This window comes from Chiloscyllium plagiosum, unplaced genomic scaffold (assembly GCF_037043375.1).
Source record: "Chiloscyllium plagiosum isolate Xiang-an unplaced genomic scaffold, Cpla_swu_hap1 HiC_scaffold_3, whole genome shotgun sequence".
Classification (NCBI taxonomy): Eukaryota; Metazoa; Chordata; class Chondrichthyes; order Orectolobiformes; family Hemiscylliidae; genus Chiloscyllium; species Chiloscyllium plagiosum.
This window is the reverse complement of record NW_028270141.1, coordinates 40,443,474-40,465,245: the sequence shown is the minus strand read 5'-3', so window position 1 is coordinate 40,465,245 and position 21,772 is coordinate 40,443,474. Positions and strand designations below refer to the sequence as shown.

The window sequence follows — 21,772 nt, the reverse complement described above, 5'->3', positions numbered from 1 at the left end:
TGACTTAAATACCAACAAAATTTTCAGTCTGCTAAAATGAATCAACAGCGCAACTATTTTTCGAACCAATTTCCTATTTACCGGATAAATGTGATGTTGTGCTATTTGGTGAACTATTCATGTCAGCCAAGCATCTGATTGAATTGAATCAGTATGAATACAGCAATTCAACAAATGAACAGGATAAGGATTATGCAAGGCAGATAAATCTCTATACTTATAATGCATAGACAGCTGTGAATTATTTATCAGACTTTGAACAGTTCAGCTTTTCATTATGCTCTGTTGAACAATGGACTGCCTTTTGAGCATATTTCAGGCATGAAATGCTATAGTAGTCTTTACTCAACTACTAAAGTTTAATGATAAAATTGAACCTGTTCTCACAATCTAATTGTCATCAGAATGTATCACACCCTTTACTTCCTTGTGAAATTCCCCAATATCTTAATCATATAAGGAGACAGGTTAATCAGTCATTGCTGGCATATAATGCTGTTATTATGGTAACACTAATTCAATCCACAGGGCAATAGCTCTTCATTTTATCATTTTTGGTTAACCCTTTCGGAACCTATGTGTAATTTTTGAACAAATTATATAATCTATTTTATTACCTCCTGTCAAGTGACAAAAAAAAAGACAAGCTCAGGTTAGCTCGTTGGCTGCACAGCAGGTTTGTGATGCAGTATGATACCATTTGCATGGGCTCAATTCTTGTACCAACTGAGGGCACCATGAAAGACTGTCCTTCTCAATATCTCCCCTTGCCTGAGGCATGGTGACCCTCACATTAAACCACCACCTATCATCTCTGTATAATTAGAGAGCAGCTCTATAGTCTGGTACAACCACAGTGATTTTTAACTTCACCCCTTTTGATTTTTTTTTAAATCCATTCAGGGATTGGCTTTTTAGGTTTCCCAATGCTTTCTCGAAAGAGTCTATTCCACGGAGATCACTTTACAAGGAACTTTAACAGTTTGTATGGAATTTCTCAGGGAGATAGAAGATAAATAAGTAGACATATCTACTACTGCTTTGGCATCAACCAGTTTTAAACTTATTAATAGAATATATAAGTAGACTTTTTTTTCCTATTTCAAGATTTCGATTTTCCACATTTTTAAAATCTAACAAACTCAGTATGCACGTATTCCAAGTTATGGATTGATCACCCTCCTTTTTACTTTGTCTGAAGCTACTGTACACTACAAACAACCAAACAGATACCAACAAGAGTCACTAAACATTTATCGTATTGAACTGTTGTAACCAGCTGAAGACGAAATTGACTCTGGTCTTACCAAACAGTCTTTATGATAGACCACAAAACATGTGGAAGGGGCAATCCAGAAAATGTAATACATCAGAAGCCGTGTATACTCCCTCTTGCGTGCAAGTACGACTAGAAAGGCCAGCATTTATGAGCAGTCCTAATATGTGGGTCCTGTTAGGGGCCTAAATACTCCCACCCATTCTCTCATCTTCATCCAATCTTAATCTTCTGAGTCAAGATCTTTTCTCGCTATAGAACTGATCTCATCTTTTATTAATAGAGTGACTCACGACCTCCTCTTCTTTTCTTCCTGGCCTTCAAAAATGTGAAAAACCCTTGAATATTCAGGTGCCAATCTCAGTCACCTAGAAACCACATTTCTACAATGGCCATCATATCCTTATTCTTATTTGTACTATCAATTCATTCATCTTGTTATAAATGTTGCATTCATTCAGATAAAGAGAAGTTGCTGATCACGGTTTCCACTACCTCTACCCTAAACTCTGAATCCCCTCCCAAAACCATTCTAACCCTCCATTTCACATTGGCTTGGTATCCACTTTTGTTTTATGAAGTGCACTAGAATAATTCATTACATTAAAAACAATAATACAAATATAAGGAGTAATTGTTGTTTAAACTTTCTTTCCTCACGAGATCATTTCAAATTTCAACAATCATACAATTCGACACAACCTCTTGCTTTTTTGATAACTCTTATTTCTGCTGGATGCTTTTGAGTTCTCTTTCAAATTTACATAATTAAACAAAATATACTTGCTCTAATCATATAAAGTAGTAAAACATAATAATGAAACAATGGCAAAATTTCCGAGAAACACGTCATTCAGTGCAAAATATGGAAAACAATTGAGGGATTAGTGTCCTGAAACAAGTAAAAGCCAAACTTTTTACAGGCCTATTAACTTTTTCAATAAATTTGGAAGTTTCTATGTTTGTTCTGAGCTTGAAGTTGTGCATTACTGGAAAAGATTATGGTTGTAAACATTTACAAAAGCTTATTTCAGTCTTTTTCAACATGTGTTACTGCTTACTAATTGCTCAATGTCGGTGTCCCCATCTGCTTGTTGCTTGCTCATTCAGAGGTTTGCAATCTGCTCATTGTTCCAGCAATAATTCAACACGGATTGTTCTCTTTTTAAGTAAAAGACAGACTTGAGCCAATCAGGTTCACTTTATAGTTTGAAAACTTACCCCTTGTTCATCGAGTTTCAGCAACTGTTCCATTACTTTGGGAGAATTTGAAGCTACCCTAAGGCACTGGATATTCACCTCAGGAATCACATATTCCAGTACCTCCTTCATGGGCAAACCTCGAGCTGTGCCATGTCGAGCTGTAGATGGCACAGCATCTTCCAGCACAGCACCTCTCAGAGTGGAAAGCTAAAAACAGAAGGGGAAAAAAAAACAATGTTTCAAGTTGGGAACTATATCCTTTTGCGATTATACAATCAATATATAAGCATACAAAATTCAGCAATAGCTTGACAAGTTAAATGTTGGGAAGATGCACCTTCAGCCTGGAGAGACAGAACAAGGGGTCAGCTATTTAAGATAGATTAGGATAAATGACTCCATACAAAGGGTTGAAAACCTTTAGAATTTGCTTTGCAGAGAGTCAGAGATCCTCAATTGTTGATTATATTCAAGTCTGAGATGTATAGTTTTGGTTGCTCAGCAAATCAAGTGATAGCATGGAAAGTATAGCTGAAGTAGAAGATCACCCTGATTTTCTTGACCGTAAAGGCTGTCTTAAAGGTTTCTATTTCTTATGTTCCTGGATTTTCTTTCATCTGTGCCTACCCATCCCTGCCTCCCTGTTGCTTGTGATTTCTTTGCAGCCGCATACTCAGACTCCTTGCCTCTCTGTTGCCTGCAGTGCTCCTCTTTTCACAGCTGTTCCACTTCAGTTAAAAGAAACAATGCCTATTTATTAAAGAAAGGAAGAAGTACGTGGTCTTAGTGGTGGTACAGAAGAAAGCTCTCTTGAGGTTAAACATATGGCAATTAGGATAGAGCTCAATTAGAGGGGGGAATTGGTACTGGTTCCAAGGAACAGTTTGTAGTAGGGATTAAAGATGGTGGTTTTGGTATTTCCAAAACTTGGGGGAAGATTTTGCTTGTAGTATGAGATGTTGACTGAGTTGACTTATAAATTAGTAACAATGCAAGTTCCAATAGAAATGTTGATGACATACAGTTGGGTGTTGTTAGCAAATATGTGCAAACACTGGAGTTGCATTTTCTGGTCATGTTGCTACCATATCATAAGATTTACAGAAACTATGGAGAAAGGTTCAGAGCAAATTACCATAAAAATATTTTATCAGAGAAGAGTCATTTTCAGAGTGTTATGAATGATGTGGCAAGAGTTGCAAAGTTAATTGCAGTTAAAGAGGAAATGGCTCTGATTCAGAGGAAGTGCCTTCCCACAGAGGTAAAGGCACCAAAGGCAGAGCCCCTGGTTCATGAAAGAGGTGAAGAATAAAATCAAAGAGAAAAGGTGGCACATGACAGATGTTAGTTGAGAAGTGTGGCATTTCTGATGAAAGGCTTATGCCCAAAATGTCAATTCTCCTGCTCCTCAGATGCTGCCTGACCTACTGCGCTTTTCCAGTGCCACACTTTTCCAATCTGATCTTCAGCACCTGCAGTCCTCACTTTGTCCACATGACAAATGTAAGGTTGATAACGCAAGTGAAAACCAGACTGACTCCAGTAAGTTCAGCCGGACGGGAAAAAAAAAAGGAGGGGGGCAAAGAGAGAATATGATAAGATTGGCATCTAAACCAAAGGGGTATCCAAAGTCTTCCATAAATATTTAAATTAATAAAAGTTCAGTAAGAAGTAGTGCGGGATATTCAGGGACAAAAAAAAACTGAAATCATTGCACCATTACTCTGATTAGAGTTGAAATCATAATTACAGATCTTACTTTGTGATCTATATTATGACATAAAGAAGGGGTCAGTATGTAGAAAACCCAAGATTGAAGAAGCTATCAGAAATATATGTTGTCTAGCTTATATGTGCAACTAGAGTTTTGAAAAGTTAAATATACTTAATCACAAACACAATGCTGCAATTCAGGAAATAAACATTTTTTAATACTAGCCTTATCTTTTGGGTTTTGATGCCAAGCTATAATGAGGAAATATGTCTCACAATACAAAGAAGAATGAAAGTAGCAGATTTTGTTAGATCAAACATCTCTCACCATTATGCGTAAGAAACAGAGGCTCTGAGCAACTGCGATCTCTATTTAAAAATATGATGAATATACCCCACTTGCTGAATGAATGCAATAGCATTCAAGACGCTAAACACCATTCAATGTTTCATTTGACTGGTTTCCCACCTTCTACGTTACAAGTGCACTGCCTCTATTATTGGTGCTCAGTGGCACCAGTGAATGCCATCCACAAGATGCACTACTGAAAACTGGTAAGGCTCCTTCACAGCATCTTCTAAACCCACAATCTTCACTGCATAGAAGAACAAACACCATCCTAACAAATAAATATATCATCATTCCTTCACTATCATTCGGACAATGCCCTACAACTCCCTCCCAATAATACTGTGAATGTTACTACAGCACAGGGGCTGCAGCAATTCAGGAAGGCAACTCATCATCAAACCTTCTCTGTGATAATTAGAGATGAGCAAAAATGCTGACCTTGCCAAATGTAAAATGAACACTTGACAATCTTTCACTTGCCATTGCTAAATACACAGATGTGCAATATATAAAAACATACATCCTTAAGAATAAACTTTTGATGTGGCATTTCTGTTTAAATGCACTCTCGTGCAGTTCGATCGTAATTTATGTAACCAGCACTCAAGATGGTGGAATTTTGAATAAAAAAAATCTGTTCAGCATGTAGAATTTTCACTATCATTTGCATTGATTTAAAGAGACTGCACGAGAAGTAAATGTTGTTAGAATACTGGCTGTTCCCAAACTGCAAGTTAATTGCGACTGGGAATTTCCACTAATTATGCTGAAATGTTTTGGCACAGGGACACAAACAGATACATTTTAAAAGGTTCTTTTTCCCCAAAAGTCTGCTACAGATTATTATTATCTCAATCTTGACTTTTTACAAAAAAAGATGGCATTTTCATTGATTTAATTTCAGATTACTCACAGGTGGTTTATTGATATGGATTTAAAAGTTTGTTTTTGTGATAAACCCAATCAGCCAGAGGATGGTGAATCCAAGGACCCATTACTACAGAAATGGGCAGAGACCAAGTCATTGAGTGTAATAAAGGTACAGTTAGACAGGCTCTCGATTAATATGTGAATCAAGAGTTACCGGGAGAAAGCAGGAGATTAGGTTTCAGAAACATATCAGCCATAATCGAATGTTGAAGCAGACTCATATGGGCCAAAAACCTTAATTGTGCTCCTATATTTAATGGTCATGTGGTCTTATAAATCAGATTTTATGAAGTCAACATTCAAATATGCCAAGTAATGTTTTTTGCAGCAAACTATGTTCTTTAAAACAATTTAAAACAGAGCCAGATTGAAGTGTTTTAAAGCAGACTGTGTTCTGCAGTATGTAAATGAGCTGGAGCAAAACTTTGGACAGAAAATCGCTTTTCAAAATGGGTACAATTTTGAATGCAATTTGTGCTGGAATTGCCAATTGTGTGCACAGCTGAACCTCAATTATGTATGCCTCCTTCTGATAAACTCTGACAGAAAACTTCCATCATAAGCTCATCTCTCCCACAGCACCACGCTATTTTGGGTTTACAATTTTTTCTCTCTTTGCCTGTTCAATTGGATTTTGCACTGGTCATTGAAACTACAGGACTATGAGGACAAAGAAATGACTAGAATATCTTAGAAACATCTCTCCCTACACTTTCGTTGGTAAAATATGGCTATGCATTGTGGTCCCATGAATAAGGAAAACCATTATATTTTGACCCTAAAGAAAATCTCGGTCTTAAAGCACATCAATTTGATTTGTATATGATTAGTCTTACTCTTCAATCACCAAACACAACAATGAAGATTCAGAAAAAGGTGATGGCGATCCTTGTTCAAAACTGGATTAAACTCAGCTCAGTTGCAAACTCTGAAACGTGACTGTCACTCCTGTTCCACAGCTGATGCTGTGTCACTGACTACCATACTGGTAATGTTTAATAAATAATTTAAGATCATGTAATTTAAGTTGATGAATTAGTTGCAATATTTTGTTGTATCTAACTAATAGAAGTTGCTGCCACCTCAAAAAAAAACTAACCAAAGCAATTTACAGCTGTATATTCATAGAATATAATCTAATCTCATATTTTTCCTTTAAATCATAATGTCAATGTACTTCAAGGGCAACAATTTGGCATGAACAAAATCTAGCATATATTAAAATATTTATTTGAACTGTTAATCTGCAGTATCATACATTTAATATAGGAAGGGTCACACAGTGTCTCATTTCTGCTTTGATAGAGGCTTAGGTAGACTAACTTCCAAAAGCAAGTTTGTAAAATATGCAATGAGAGTTGCGAGAAAACCCCCTATCCAGTTTATTTGTACAAGGGCATCAAGCTTTCAAGAAAGTGTTGTTCTGAAGTAAAACCTAAAGAAAAAAAAAAGTGGGCGGCACGGTGGCACAGTGGTTAGCACTGCTGCCTCACAGCGCCTGAGACCCGGGTTCAATTCCCGCCTCAGGCGACTGACTGTGTGGAGTTTGCACGTTCTCCCCGTGTCTGCGTGGGTTTCCTCCGGGTGCTCCGGTTTCCTCCCACAGTCCAAAGATGTGCAGGGTCAGGTGAATTGGCCATGCTAAATTGCCCGTAGTGTTAGGTAAGGGGTAAATGTAGGGGTATGGGTGGGTTTCGCTTCGGCAGGTCGGTGTGGACTTGTTGGGCCGAAGGGCCTGTTTCCACACTGTAATGTAATCTAATCTAATCTAATCTAATCTAATCTAACCTACACTTTGATGACAACATTAATAGGGGGTTTTGGGGAGGGGGGCGGCGGGCAGAGCAGAGAGAAACTTAACAGGAAAAGCTGGCCTCTTTATATTTTCTCCAGAAGACTAATTTATGGCACCATCAGATTATTGCTGAATAGAAATTTTGTTGTCATTATTCATGCAGAAAATGGTTTCATTAATTAAAAATCTTTTGATCGCAGGAAAAAGCATTGCTAAGTCAAATTATCTGGTTTCTTTAGGGCATCTTGAGTATTGAATAATAATTGCAATACTACAGCTATTTAAACCTTGTTCACTAACATAACGTGATGTTGAAGTACAAGTTCTTAAATACAAGGTCTAAATCCAAACCCCAGTCAGGATTTTGATTTGCAATACCATTTCCTACAAGAGGGAAGGCTACCAATCTTTGCTCTCTAGGGAAGAAGGAAAGTACAAATTCAATTTCTTTAAATACTATGCTTCTGTGGAATCAGAGGCAATGAAGAAAAGGTAATACCATCTTTAGGAGGACAATGCTTGAAATAGTCAAGTTCCTAGAAAATGCATCTACAGTATGGCAGTAAAAATATTAATGAGTCAAAACCAGGTAAGTCATGTTATGCATCAGTGCTAATTCTAATTTATAAGGAGCTGCAGCAAGCTGAGATTGGTCTCAAGGTTCCTGATGAAGGGCATATGCCCAAAATGTCGACTCTTCTGATCCTTGGATGCTGCCTGACCTGCTTTTCCAGCACCATACTTTTCGACTTAAGATTAGGAACACAATTTGTACATTTCTGAATATCAAGATACTTTTCTTGCCATCAGATATGATGATGAGATGGTCAAAAGTAGCCCATAGTCCCTAAGAGTGAGCATATTTCAAACAAGACATGACAGTGTGGTTGTCACCTGGAAGCACGCTTCTTGGAAGAACTGAAACTGGAGGTTTGCTTTAAAACTGGAACATTTAACCTGGGACAATCAAACTATTGTTCTTGATAATTAAGATGGCCATGTTGATCCTTTTGACAGTGTCATTTTACACACTGCTAAAAGTCATACAATGTCCAAAGACACTGTAATGAGATAGAACAGCCAAATGAGAAGGACATTCAACGCCAATCTAGAATCTTGCTAGAGATCAAAAGTAAAGTTAACCGCAGCCTATTAGAAGCAAACAGGCATGGGCCAAAAGCAAAACTGTCCAATCCCACAACATCAATGTGTACAAAATTTGATTCATTTGAACAATCAGAATAATAAAATTGGTAGCTATTTTAAAGAATATCAAATGAAATCTCCAAACAACCATCAAACTGATTTTGGGAAACTTTCCAGGATGTCATGAAAAATAAAACACACACCTTTTCAACACAACTGGACTCCAAAACTGGTTATAAAATGAAGCTATCTCCTGTATATCAAAACACTCCCTCCAATAGAAAGGATGTTATGAAACTCGAAAGGGTTCAGAAAAGATTTAAAAGGATGTTGCCAGGGTTGGAGGGTTTGAGCAAGAGGGAGAGGCTGAATAGGCTGGGGCTGTATTACATGGAACTTCGGAGGCTGAGAGGTGACCTTACAGAGGTTTACAAAATCATGAGGGGCATGGACAGGGTAAATAAACAAGCCTTTTCCCTGGGGTGGGGGAATCCAGAAGTGGAGGGTATAGGTTTAGGGTGAGGAGGGAAAAACTTAAAAGGGACCTAAATGCCATGCAGAAGGTGGTGGGCGTATGGAATGAGCTGCCAGAGTAAATAGTGGCGGCTGGTACAATTACAGCATTTAAAAGGCATTGGGACGGGTGTATGAATAGGAAGGTTGAGGGATATGGGCCAAGTGCTGGCAAATGGGACTGGGTGGCATGGACAAATTGGACCAAAGGGTTTGTTTCTGTGCTGTACATCTCCATGACTCTATATGACTTTGTACATGGGAAATCATGTCTCACTAACTTGATTTGGATTTTTGAAGAAGTAACAAAGAGGATTGATGAGGGCAGAGCGGTGGATGTGATCTATATGGACTTCAGTAAGGCATTCAACAAGGTGCCTCACGATAGACTGGTTAGCAATGTTAACATGGAATACACAGAGAACTAGCCCTTTAGATGCAGAACTGGCTCAAAAGTAGATGTCAGAGGTTGGTGGTGGAGCATTGCTTTTCAGCCTGTGACCAGTGATGTGCCACAAGGATCAGCACTGGGTCTGCTGCTTTTTATCATTTATGTAAATGATCTGGATGTGAATATAGGATTATGGTTAGTAGATGACACCAAAATTGGTGGTGTAGTGGACAATGAAGGAGGTTACCTCAGAGTACAATGGATCTTGATGAGATGGGCTAATGGGCCAAGGAGTGGCAGATGAAATTTAATTCAGATAAATGTGAAGTGCTGCATTATGGAAAGGCTAATCAGGGCAGGGCTTATTTACTTAATGGTAAGGTCCTGGGGAGTGTTGATGAACAAAGACACCTTGAGTGCAGGTTCATAGTTTCTTGAAAGTGAAGTCACAGGTAGATAGGATAGTGAAGGCAGCGTTTGGTATGCTTTCCTTTATTGATCAGTACACTGAGTAAAGGAATTGGGAAGTCATTTTTCTTTTAGATTATCAGACTTGATTCCCTACTGTGTGGAAACACGCCCTTTGGCCCAACAAGTCCACACCAACCCTCCGAAGTGTAACCCACCCAGACTAATTTCCCTACTATTACCCCTGACTAATGCACTGAACACTATGGGCAATTAAGCATAGCCAATTTACCTGACCTGCACATCTTTTGGAACTGGGAGGAAACCAGAACACCCAGTGGAAACCCACGCAGACATGAGGAGAATATGCAAACTCCACACTGACAGTCGCCCGAGACCGGAATCGAACCCAGGAGGTAGCAGTGCTAACAATAGAGCCACCGTGCTGTCTCAGTTGTGACTGTACTGGATATTGTTTAGGCCACTTTTGGAGTACTGCGTGCAATTCTGGTCTCCCTGCTATAGAAAGAATGTTGTGAAACTTGAAAAGATTCAGAAAAGATTTACAAAGATGTTGCCAGGGTTATAGAGGGTTTGAGCTAAGGGGAGACACTGAATAGACTGGGGCTATTTTCTACAGAACGCCAGAGGCTGAGGGGTGACTTTATAGAGGTTTATAAAATCATGAGGGGCATGGATTGGGTGAATTGACAAGGTTTTTTCCCTGGGGTGAGGGAATCCAAAACTAGAAGGTTTGGTTTAATGGTGATGGGAGAAAGATTTAAAAAGGGCCTGAGGGGCACCCTGTTCATGCAGATGGTGGTGCAATGTATGGAAGAAGCTGCCTGAGGAAGTGGTGGAGGCTGGTACAAATACAACATTTAAAAGGCATCTGGATGGGTATAGGAATAGGAAGAAATTCATTCCTTTCGAGGAATATGGCCAAATGCTGACGTTAGTCAGTAAGGATGAGTTGGACTGAAGGGTATGTTTCCGTGCTGTACACCTCTATGTCTATCTATAACTGGGTGTACTTTCAGAATGAGGCATCACCAATAGAATGCAGGATGTTCAAAAATGCAAATTACTAGCACATAAGCACAAATGTTTTCAGAGATGGTGAAATCCCTCCACCACATTGTTTATGGAAAAAAATAATGGCTGAATATATGAGTAAGGATAATTAATATACAGTGCTGGCTGTAATGTCAGTTCAGGTTTTAATTCCAATTTTAAAACATTCTCTAGTCTATGTTGCAAGTTTCTTTCAAAACTACATAGCAATAGATTTAGAATCTCACTTCGCTGGTCCGGAAAGCTATGCGATAGTTGTACTGTAGCCCATCTTTCTCCTTTGATTCATCTAGCTTCTCCCTCCGGATGCTGACCGCCACAGGACCTAGACTTTCATCTGTTCCAAAGTAGTTTTGATGTTCTGTAAAACAATTGGGAGGCTGAGACATAAAGCAAGTGTGAGTGCATGAACAACTGAATATACATGCTGCAAAATAACAGCAAATAACTTAGCAAAAAGAACATTGGAGGTACAGGAAATCAGAAATTAAAGCCTAAAATGCTGGATAAACTCGGCATGTCAAAGCACATCTGTGCTGTCACATTTCAGGTCTGTCATCTTGGATCGGAAGTCAGCAATGAAGAAACGCTGCAGATCTGAAACATTAACTCCATTTTTCTCTCTCTACACAGATACTCCCCAATTTGCTGAGTTTTTTTTTCCAGCTAATACCTCTCAGGTGTAGACCATCTTTGGAACTTTGCAACTACTTAACATCCATGGTCTATTCAACTCATGATCATGCAGCATTATTCCTTTAGCATGTCAACATAGACATAATAGGTCAAATGGCCTCCTTCCAAAACCAATCTATGATTCTAATGTCAACTTGACTTTCTGCTCTTGGATTTTAAACCCATAATCTTACAGATCCAAGAGAAGAATGCTACCAACTGAGTCACAGCTGACCCTGGATGGAGTAAGCATTTTATTCTGACACTGTCTAAATCACCTTCTGGAACTGTCTCATAGGACCAATATAGGACCAATATAGACCAAAAAAAACCTAAAATACACTAATTTAAATTATTCTTTGATCAAACATAAACTGAGTTAGCCTACCAATCTATTTTATTGAAATATTGTATTTCCACTCAGCCGATTCTTTATGAATTAAAAGTAACATCAATATTGCATTAAAAAACCAAAAATCATGTTTTTCTTTTTGGTTTATTAGATGACACTTTATGCTTCAATGTACAGTCAATAACAGAAGCTCAACTTTGCAGCCGTTTGCCAAATCATCAGTAAGGTTAATCTGTATTTGGGCTCTGGCGCTTCCTTGTAAGCTATCTGTTCAGAGAACAGTCCTATATTATGCTAGATACATATAATGTTTCAAACAGCATGTTGCTTCTATTAAACTAACAACCCGTCCTTCTTTCACATTATGCTATAGAAACTTGACCAAATGATAAGAATTCAGAATTCTCAGGATTCAGTGTCGTAACTTAACCTATATATCATCTTTCAGGACACAAAGCATAAGGAAGGTAACAATTTCCTAAAATGCAAATTTAATAGGCACTGTGAATTGCATTAATACTAATGAAAGCATTCTATCTCCAACAAAGATTCCAGAAATTCACTAGCAGATACATTTTATGAAGTATTTTGTCTTTATATATACAGAAAATGTGCAAAGGGCTATTTATAAATACATCTAGGAAATGGAACCTTAATTTGATGACTACAAGCCAATAGGTTTCTCAGCTCAAGTTCTAGAACATGCTCCTCATTTTCCAAGCCCATATTTCTGCAACAAAACAAAAATCGCATGCACAAAGTGTATGATTCACTCTGCTCTGTTTAAACTTAAGATTGCAATTGAACCTCCTTGTATCATGTGACAGACACGTGCAAAGTCAACATGTTCATGATGGTAAAACTGCAAAAGAAAACTAGCATTTGGATAGTCTTTCCGTGATCATTGAACATCTCAAAAGGCTTCACCGTCAGAGGAAGTGGTGGAGGTTGGTACAGTTACAACATTTAAAAGACATCTGGATGGGTACATGAATAGGAAGGGTTTGAGGGATATGGGCCAAGTGCTGGCAAATGACACTAGATTAACTTAGGATATCGGGTCGGCATGACGAGTTGGGCCGAAGGGTCTGTTTTCATGCTGTACATCTCTATGACTCTAAGTACAATATGTTGTAAAAGAAGAAAAACCAGTCTATTTGCATGCAGCAATCTTCCATGAAAATCACTGTGATAACAATCAGTTATTCTGTTTTATGATGTTGCTTGAGGATTACATATTGACCAATATTAGACATACATGAAATAAAAGCAAACTACTGCAGATGTTGAAAATCTGAAACAGAATGCTGGAGAAACTCAGCAGGTCTGGCAGCATCTGTGGAGAGAGAAACAGAGTTACTATTTCAAGTCCAGTATGACTCTTCCTCAGAACTCTTCTCTTCTAAAGGGTTATTTCTGACTCGAAAAGTTAACCCTGTTTTTCTCTCAACAATTGTTGCCAGACCTATTGAGATTCTCCAGCAAAGGCATTTGGATGGGTATATGAATAGGAAGGGTTTGGAGGAATATGGGCCAGGTGCTGGCAGGTGGGACTAGATTGGGTTGAGATATCTGGTTGGTATGGACAGGTTGGACCAAAGGGTCTGTTTCCATGCTGCACATCTCTATGATTCTATGACTCTAATCTCTAAGTATGTATGAGACACACAGACTTGCTCTTCTTCAACATAGCACCATGGGATTTTTCATATTTATCCAAGCTAACAAATGTCGACCTTAGAATGGCTCTCCCAAAACACAGCACCTCTAACAGTGCAGCACAGAGATGAGAGTGGTACCAAGTGAGACACAGTTGACAGAACTGGCTGCAGCAACATTAACATGAACTCAACTCCCTGGGAGTTTAGAACATTTACTGCGTTTTCCCGCTTTCTGAGAATTTCTCTGAGCCATTCTTGCTTCATTTATAAATATTGTCATGTGAAGCTCTGCAAGACTGGACAAAGAACTAATAACAGACCACGGAATATAAACATAGATGATAGGAAGAGTAGGCCATTTGACCCCTCATGCCTGCTCAGCCATTCATTATGATCATGCTTGATCACTGAGCTCAATACCCTGACCCTGTCGCCCTCCCCACATATCCCTTGACCGTTTTTAGCCACGAGAGCTAGATTTATCTCCTCCTTGAAAACACAATGTTTTGGCCTCAACATAGTTTTCTAGGTGCTCTTCTGAAAAGATTTTGATAATAGATTCTAGCAACTTCCCCAATACTAATACTGATCCACTGGTGTTTAATTTCCCGTTAACTCTCCGTCTCCATTTTTAAGCAGTGGGGTCACCTAAGTTACCCACCAACTGTAGGAACTATTCCAGAGCCGAAACAATCTTGGAAGTGGATCACTAACGCATACACTATTTTTACGGTCACTTCTTAAGTACACTGTGATGTAGATTACTAAGGCCTGGGAATTTATCAGGGAGACAAAGTGAGGACTCCTGATGAAGGGTTCTTGCCCGAAACGTCAATTCTCCTCCTCCCCCTCGGATGCTGCCTGATCTGCTGTGCTTTTCCAGCACTATACTCTCGACTCTGAAGATTTATCAGCCTTCAACCCCATCAATTTCCACAACACCATTTTTCTACAATATAGTTTGCTTCAGTTCTTCCCTCTCACCAAATTCTGTGCTCCACATCATCACTAGTCCGTTGTTTGTATCCTCCTTTGTGAAAGTAGAAGTGAAGTATGAATTTGGTTTGACAGCAATTTCTTTGTTCATCATCATAAATTCAAGATATTTGTCAAGATGATGACAGAGTTGGGCTCCTGAGTCAGAACTCCGTTCACTCCTTCTCTTTGTTTTTGTTCTTTTCATTTTTGTTTTCTTTCTACTTACCTCCCATCCTCAGACAGCATCAGTGGCCATGCGTTGAGCCAGTGGGAATTCAATGTGAACTCCAGCGAAGCCCGGCCCAGACTCCCAGCCTCAAGGCGAAGCCCAGTCTCCTCGCCTCAAGGTGAAGCCCAGACTCCTGGCCTCAAGTCGAAGCCCCGCCCTGAGGCAAAGCCCAGTCTCCCAGCCTTGAGGCGAATCCCAGACTCCTGGCCTCAGACAAAGCCCGGCCCGGACCCCCGGCCTCGAGGCGAAGCCCGGCCCGGACCCCCGGCCTCGAGGCGAAGCCCGGCCCGGACCCCCGGCCTCGAGGCGAAGCCCGGCCCGGACCCCCGGCCTCGAGGCGAAGCCCGGCCCGGACCCCCGGCCTCGAGGCGAAGCCCGGCCCGGACCCCCGGCCTCGAGGCGAAGCCCGGCCCGGACCCCCGGCCTCGAGGCGAAGCCCGGCCCGGACCCCCGGCCTCGAGGCGAAGCCCGGCCCGGACCCCCGGCCTCGAGGCGAAGCCCGGTCCGGACTCCCGGCCTCGAGGCGAAGCCCGGTCCGGACTCCCGGCCTCGAGGCGAAGCCCGGTCCGGACTCCCGGCCTCGAGGCGAAGCCCGGTCTCCCAGCCTCAAGGCGAAGGCCGGCCCAGACTCCCGGCCTCGAGGCAAAGCCCAGATCCCAGTCTCAAGGTAAAGCCCTGCCCAGACTGCCCAGTCTCGAGGCAAAGCCCTGCCCAGACTCCCCCGGTCTCAAGGTAAAGCCCTGCCCAGACTGCCCGGTCTCAAGGCAAAGCCCTGCCCAGACTCCCCCGGTCTCAAGGTAAAGCCCTGCCCAGACTGCCCGGTCTCAAGGCAAAGCCCTGCCCAGACTCCCCCGGTCTTGAGGCAAAGCCCTGCCCAGACTCCCCCGGTCTCAAGGCAAAGCCCGGTCCAGACTCCCCAGCCTTCAGGCGACGCCCGGCCCAGCCCGGACCCCCCCCTACCCAGCCTCGAGGCGAAGCCTGGCCCGGACTCCTCTGCTTTAATTGTTTTTCTCTACTTTACAAAGACCGTAGTACTGGCATCTGTTAGTCTTGCAAGACCACAGATCTGCGTTTGGGTTTACCTCGCTTCAATCTTTTTTGGTGGTGCGGCATCTGTTGTGGCAGTAGAGGCCCACATGGGAGTGGCATTCTCGGCTGCAGCAAATGTAATTGAAGGTGCTGTCTTGTGCTGTTTTATCGGCGGGTGCGTTTCTCTTCAGCAGCAAGAGTCAGCTTCTTTTCTCCTCGTTTTGGACTTCTGTGGAATTCCAGCCTCCAGCGAGAGCAATCACTTGCAATGTCCTCCCACCTCTTGACACTCATGTTCAGTAACTTTATGTCTCTCTTGCAAACATCTTTGAAACAAAGATGGGGCTGCCCTTGTTCTCTCTTGCCAGTGGTCAGTTTGCCGTACAACAGGTCTTTTGGGATCCTCCCGTTTGACATGTAGTGTACGTGGCCCAGCCAGCATCGGTGGAAGAGGCTGGGTATCTGGGCGCAGACCAGTCGACTTAACATCCAGGATGCATTTCAGGCTGCAAAGGTGGAAGGCGTCGAAACTCCACTCGTCTGGAGTAGAAGCTCCAGGTCTTGCTGCCGTATAGCAGTGTGCAGAGAACGCAGGCCCTGTAGACTGCAACTTTGGTGAGAGTCATCAGCTTTCTGTTCTCCCAGGCTCTTTTTGTCAGCCTGACGAATGTTGAGGCTGTTCGTCCAATCCATTGTTGATCTGAGAGTTCAGGGAGAGACTGTCCGTGATGGTGGAGCTAAGGTATGTAACTTTACTTCTTCACTTTTCTAGTTTATGCCTAAGATTTTGTACCAAGGCATATTTGTACCTAAGATGGTGTTGAAAATGTCGACATTGTACATTTTTCACTATACTCATGCATCCCTCAACTGAGTGCAGCTGATAATAAAACCTAATACTAATTTTAAATTCCCCTGTTTATGACTGTAAGAGAGCTACATTAGCTTTCACCAATCGTTTTCTCTTTATATAACAAAGAAACTTTTAAAGTCAGTTCTTAATTTTTTTTCTTCAAGCTTATATCATATTCTATTTTCCTTTGTTAATCGATCCTTTGTTCCTCTTTTTTTGATTTCTAAACCATCCCCAATCCTCAGTCTATTCTTTTCTCTTGACAATTTGTATGCCTCTTTTTTTGCATCTGACACTACCCCTGACTTCCCTCGTAAGCCATGGTATGGCCAGTTTCTCTTTGCACTCTTGTGCCAGACAGGAATTAACGATTCTAGTAGTTCACCCGCATTTGCCTTTTGTATGTTTGCCACTGTCTATCCACTGTTATTCCTTTCAGTAACATTTCCCAATACATTATAGCCAACTCATGTTCATACCATCATAGTTACCCTTCTTAAAATTCAGGACCCTCATCTCAGAATTAATTCCTTCTCTCTCCCAGACGAAAAACCAGAAGAGCTGCAGATGCTGGAAATCAGAATCAAAAACAGAAAGTGCTGGAAAATCTCAGCAGATTTGACACCCTGTTGGAAGAAAGCAGAATTAACATTTCAAGCCCAGTGACCCTTCTTCAGAACCCATGGAAGAAATGCAGCAGTGAGCTAAACACTAAACTAAAAAAATCAAAGGAACTGGAAATCAGAAGGGTCACCGGAGCCAAATATTCTGCGCTGTCTCTCCACAAATGCTGCCAGACCTGCTGAGTTTTTCAACAATTTCTGTTTTTGTACCTCTCTCGCTCTGTCTAGATGAATATTTGTCATATTATGGTTACTCATCCCCAAGGGATCTCTCACAATGACTGTACCAATTATTCCGTTCTCAATGCATAATACCCAGTCTAAGGTGGCCCTTTCTCTAGTTAGCTCCTCAATGTATTATTCCAGAAAACCATCCCTAACACACCATAGACCCATAGTTGGAGTAGGGTGCACAATCTACAAGATGCATTGCAATAAGTCACCAAAGATCCTTTAATAGCACCTTCTACACCCAAAACCTCTGCCACAGATACAAGGACAGTCAATGCATGCAGCATCACAAGCTGAAAGTTCTCCTCCAAGTGACACATCATCCTTATTTGGAACAATATTGCTGTCCCTTCACGGTTTCTGAATTAAGTGTTCCTTCCTAACTCCAATGTAAATGTACCTCCACCCTAAGGTTGCAGTAGTTTAAGACGACAGCTACCACAATCTTTTACAGGGCAATTAGGGAAGGGCAATCAATGCTAGTTTAGCAAGCAACACCCACACCCGTGAAGGAACAAACAAGTGTCAGTGTTATTAAGAAAAGAACAGAAACTGAACTAATATACTGCCCATGAGCTGCCCTGAAGTGATTTAAAAGTCTTGGTGCTCCAACAGCAAGAAATGTTGCAAATCCTAACATACAGCTGCTAAAAATGAAATTACTCAGGTTACAGTAGATCAAACAGAGCACATTTGATGACTCTAATAATGACCATTTCAGTCAATAAATAGAAGTCAAAAGCTAAAGAGCAATGAGCAATTTGCAGACAGGTCAGACAGATTTCCTACAATACACTAAAATAAAAAAAATTACCAATGTCTGAAATTGTACATCTTTTGCAAAGAAAAATTTTGATTTTAAAAATAGAAAAGTAATGAAACCTATTAACAAGTTTAAAATGATACAATATATTCGCATTCAGTCATATCACTCTTCTCCTCCACATCCTAACTTGGTAATTGGCCTTAAAAAGCACTTCTATTTCTTTAAAATTTAACTTTTAAAGCAGTAATGGGGAAACAGATCAAAATAATTCAGATTCTGAATTTCAAAAGTTGTATTTACTGCAGTATTTTATTGCATAATTAAACAAGCATCATCCATTTCCTGTATTACCCACAGGACTTGCAATGACTGGTGTTGCATTGTAATTGCAGTTAAGACTAGCCAGAACTAAACATTGGTCACAACAAAGATTTGTGGATATTAATGTCATGGAATTTTACACTCCATAATCTGAGGTGTAGACCAATTATTTGTTGTCATCTATGTACACCATTAAGATTCTACAAGGTAATTTCTCATCCAGTAGCCCATGCTCATTTTAAAATAGCATTTTATCAATATAATACTTAGTTCATCAATGAGGATACAAGGTGCAAAGTCCCATGTAAATTTAAACTTGTGGCAGCATCCCTACCTTTGAGCCAGAAGATCTGGGTTCAAGTGTCACTTGCGCTTGAAATATGTCACAACAGTTCAAACAGACAGAATCAAAATATTTACAAGCTGTTGTGATAGGATGAGAATAGTGGTGGAGTAACTCCTATCACATAGATTACAAATCCTTGTAAGTGATCTTATTGAAGCCTGCAGACATAATTTACTGAGAACAGAATCTCTCTAGCAGCGCTCTTGTGGTGCAGTTGAAGTGTCTCTACCTCTGAGCCAGGAGGCCCAGGTTCAAGCCCCATCTGTTCCAGACATACGTAATACGATCTTTGAGTCGACTAATTAGAAAATATCTCACATTAACACTAAGGGCTCCTGAGGTTCCAGAGTAGTGTTTCTACCTCTGGGCCAGAAGAGCTGGGCTGAAGTCACACCTGTCCCAGAGACATGACACAACATCTCTGACAAAGCATTAAGAAATCTCACATCTTAAATAACATCTTAAACGGTAATTGTAGACACCATCCAAACAAGGTGCTGCCAATTGCCATTCCCCACTGGTGATGAAAATCAGACCTCAGGGAGGATGAAGAAAAGGAAACAAACAGCAGTGCTAAATCATACAGTTAAAACAAATGGTAGAAATCCATAACATGCTGACAAGCTATCTGAGAAAGAAAGTCCTATTCCAACACTTCATGATAATTCTGAATACCTGAAATACTTTACGTTGACTAAAAAGTTACTCATAAGTTGGAAAGTGAATATTTATCTGGATTTAAAGAAATCAAAAAAACTGCTCAGAATTGACTTTCATTTGAACAGGTATTTAATTAGCTTGAAAGAAATTAGTTAAACTTCAAGATTTTTGTTCAACATTTTCCTATAAAACTTCAAACCCTAAAAGGAGGAAAGATAACGTATCTTTGCAGCTCAATTTACACAGCCTTCAGGACAGGCAACCACGCAAAGTAGCCAAGCAGAGGCTGATAGCGAAGTTCAGTACCCATGGGGACAGGCTCAACCAGGACCTTGGGTTCATGTCACACTACAGGTGACCCCACTGTACTATACATACACACACACACACACACACAAAGTTCCCTCTCACATGCTCACACATATACATCTATATCCACACCCACACACCCTCTCACAGACTTATACCCCTTTACCCTCTCACACATACACACACTCTCATAGACACTCATATCCCCACACACACATACACATATACACTTGTGGGGTGAATTTGTACTTGCAAAATTACATTGTATTTTGCTCAAAAACTGCATTAATCCATGTATGATTCCGTAAATCCCTTTTTAGAAATAGAATCAGTCTGAACATTGGGGCACAGACAGCCTCACATACAGGGCACCTCACACCTTCAATACATTATCTGAGCGGACATGGCACCTATTGTTAAAGTTCTCTTGAGAATGTAACTTTAAACAAAAGTTTTGAGATTTACATACGAAAGAACTGAAACCAACATGGTCATTCTAAAAGATGAGAGACGTAACAAACAAATCAGGTGTTATTCAATATATAACTTCAGTTGCATCACACTAAACTTTTTGCTATAAATTCTGTGACTTACAATCTTATGCTCCACAACAACCTGATGAAGGAGCAGCACTTCAAAAGCTAGTGCTTCCGAATAAACCTGTCAGGACTATAACCTGGTGCTATGTGATTTAAACTTTGTCCACCCCAGTCCAATACCGGCATCTCCAAATCAAATTACACAAATATTTATTTACAAGCTGAATCTACTTATATTTAGCCACTAGTCCTTGGCAGGAAAAAGGAGCATTTCCAGGCCTTTTTGAATTGAACCAAAGCATGGAGTCACCAGTTCCCTGGTATATTCTCCATGACAAGCATGTTAAGCAATATTTGGTATTCCTGTACTGGCTGTTTTTTATCTGTCCTGAGAGATGAATTTGACCAAATTTGACTGCATAGCTATGCCTTTCCAGCAATACTCCAGATATTTATTTGCATGCATCAGCACTGTCTAGCGAAAGAATAATTAGTATCTACGTGCAACTGTAAAAGCTATGCTTTCCAGTGTGCTATTTTAAGAGCATGGACAGAATCCACATATTGTGCAACATAAATTGATTCCAATATCCAGAAAGAGGACTTATGGAGTGCTCATTCCCTGACTGTGATTAGAGGTGAAAAGTTATACGTGGATAGTGCTTTTCATTACTTTGTTATGAAGGCAGAAATTTGAGAGGTGATTAGGCTTTAAAATGTTTCCTAGGAGGTGAAACAATATTCCAAATGGAGAATCATAATTATGTTACCCCTGCCCGAATACAAACCCATGTGATCTGTTAACGAAATCTGTTGAAAATCACTTGACAGGTTACACACCTCCATCAGCTGTTTTGCCAGACAAGAAAGAGACAGATATAAAGACATGGACAGAGAGCGCATTAGAGGCAGAGAAGGAACGAGCGGGAGCGAGAGAGAAGGAGCGAGGGGGAGCGATAGTGAAGGAGCGAGAGAGAAGGGGCAAGGGGGAGCGAGAGAGAAGGAGCGAAGGGGAGCGAGAGAGAGGGAGTGAGGGGGGCAGGGGGGCGAGAGAGAAGGAGCGAGGGGGAGCAAGAAAGAAGGATCGAGGGGGAGCGAGAGAGGAGGATCGAGGGGGAGCGAGAGAGAGAGTAGGAACGAGGGGGAGCGAGAGAGGAGGAGCGAGGGGGAGCGAGAGAGAGAGTAGGAGCGAGGGGGAGTGAGAGAGAAGGAGCGAGGGGAGCGATAGTGAAGGAGCGAGAGAGAATGAGCGAGGTGGAGCGAGAGAGAATGAGCGAGGGGGAGCGAGAGAGAAAGGGTGAGGGGAGCGATAGTGAAGGAGCGAGAGAGAAGGGGCAAGGGGGAGCGAGAGAGAAGGAGCGAAGGGGAGCGAGAGAGAGGGAGTGAGGGGGGCAGGGGG

The 21,772-nt window shown here is 41.0% G+C and overlaps 1 protein-coding gene across 4 annotated transcripts in view; it reads right to left on the bottom strand.

Moving 5' to 3' along the window:
* Positions 1–21,772, bottom strand: part of sipa1l2a (signal-induced proliferation-associated 1like 2, genome duplicate a) — a 598,903-nt gene that overhangs the window by 358,575 nt on the left and 218,556 nt on the right. For all 4 annotated transcript variants that reach the window (XM_087978567.1, XM_043680159.2, XM_043680179.2 and 1 more), the window contains exons 3-4: positions 11,029–11,162; positions 2,498–2,686 (exon numbers count right to left, since the gene is read on the bottom strand). In XM_087978567.1, the coding sequence (XP_087834693.1) occupies positions 2,498–2,686; positions 11,029–11,162 (323 nt within the window). The remainder of the gene's footprint in view (positions 1–2,497; positions 2,687–11,028; positions 11,163–21,772) is intronic.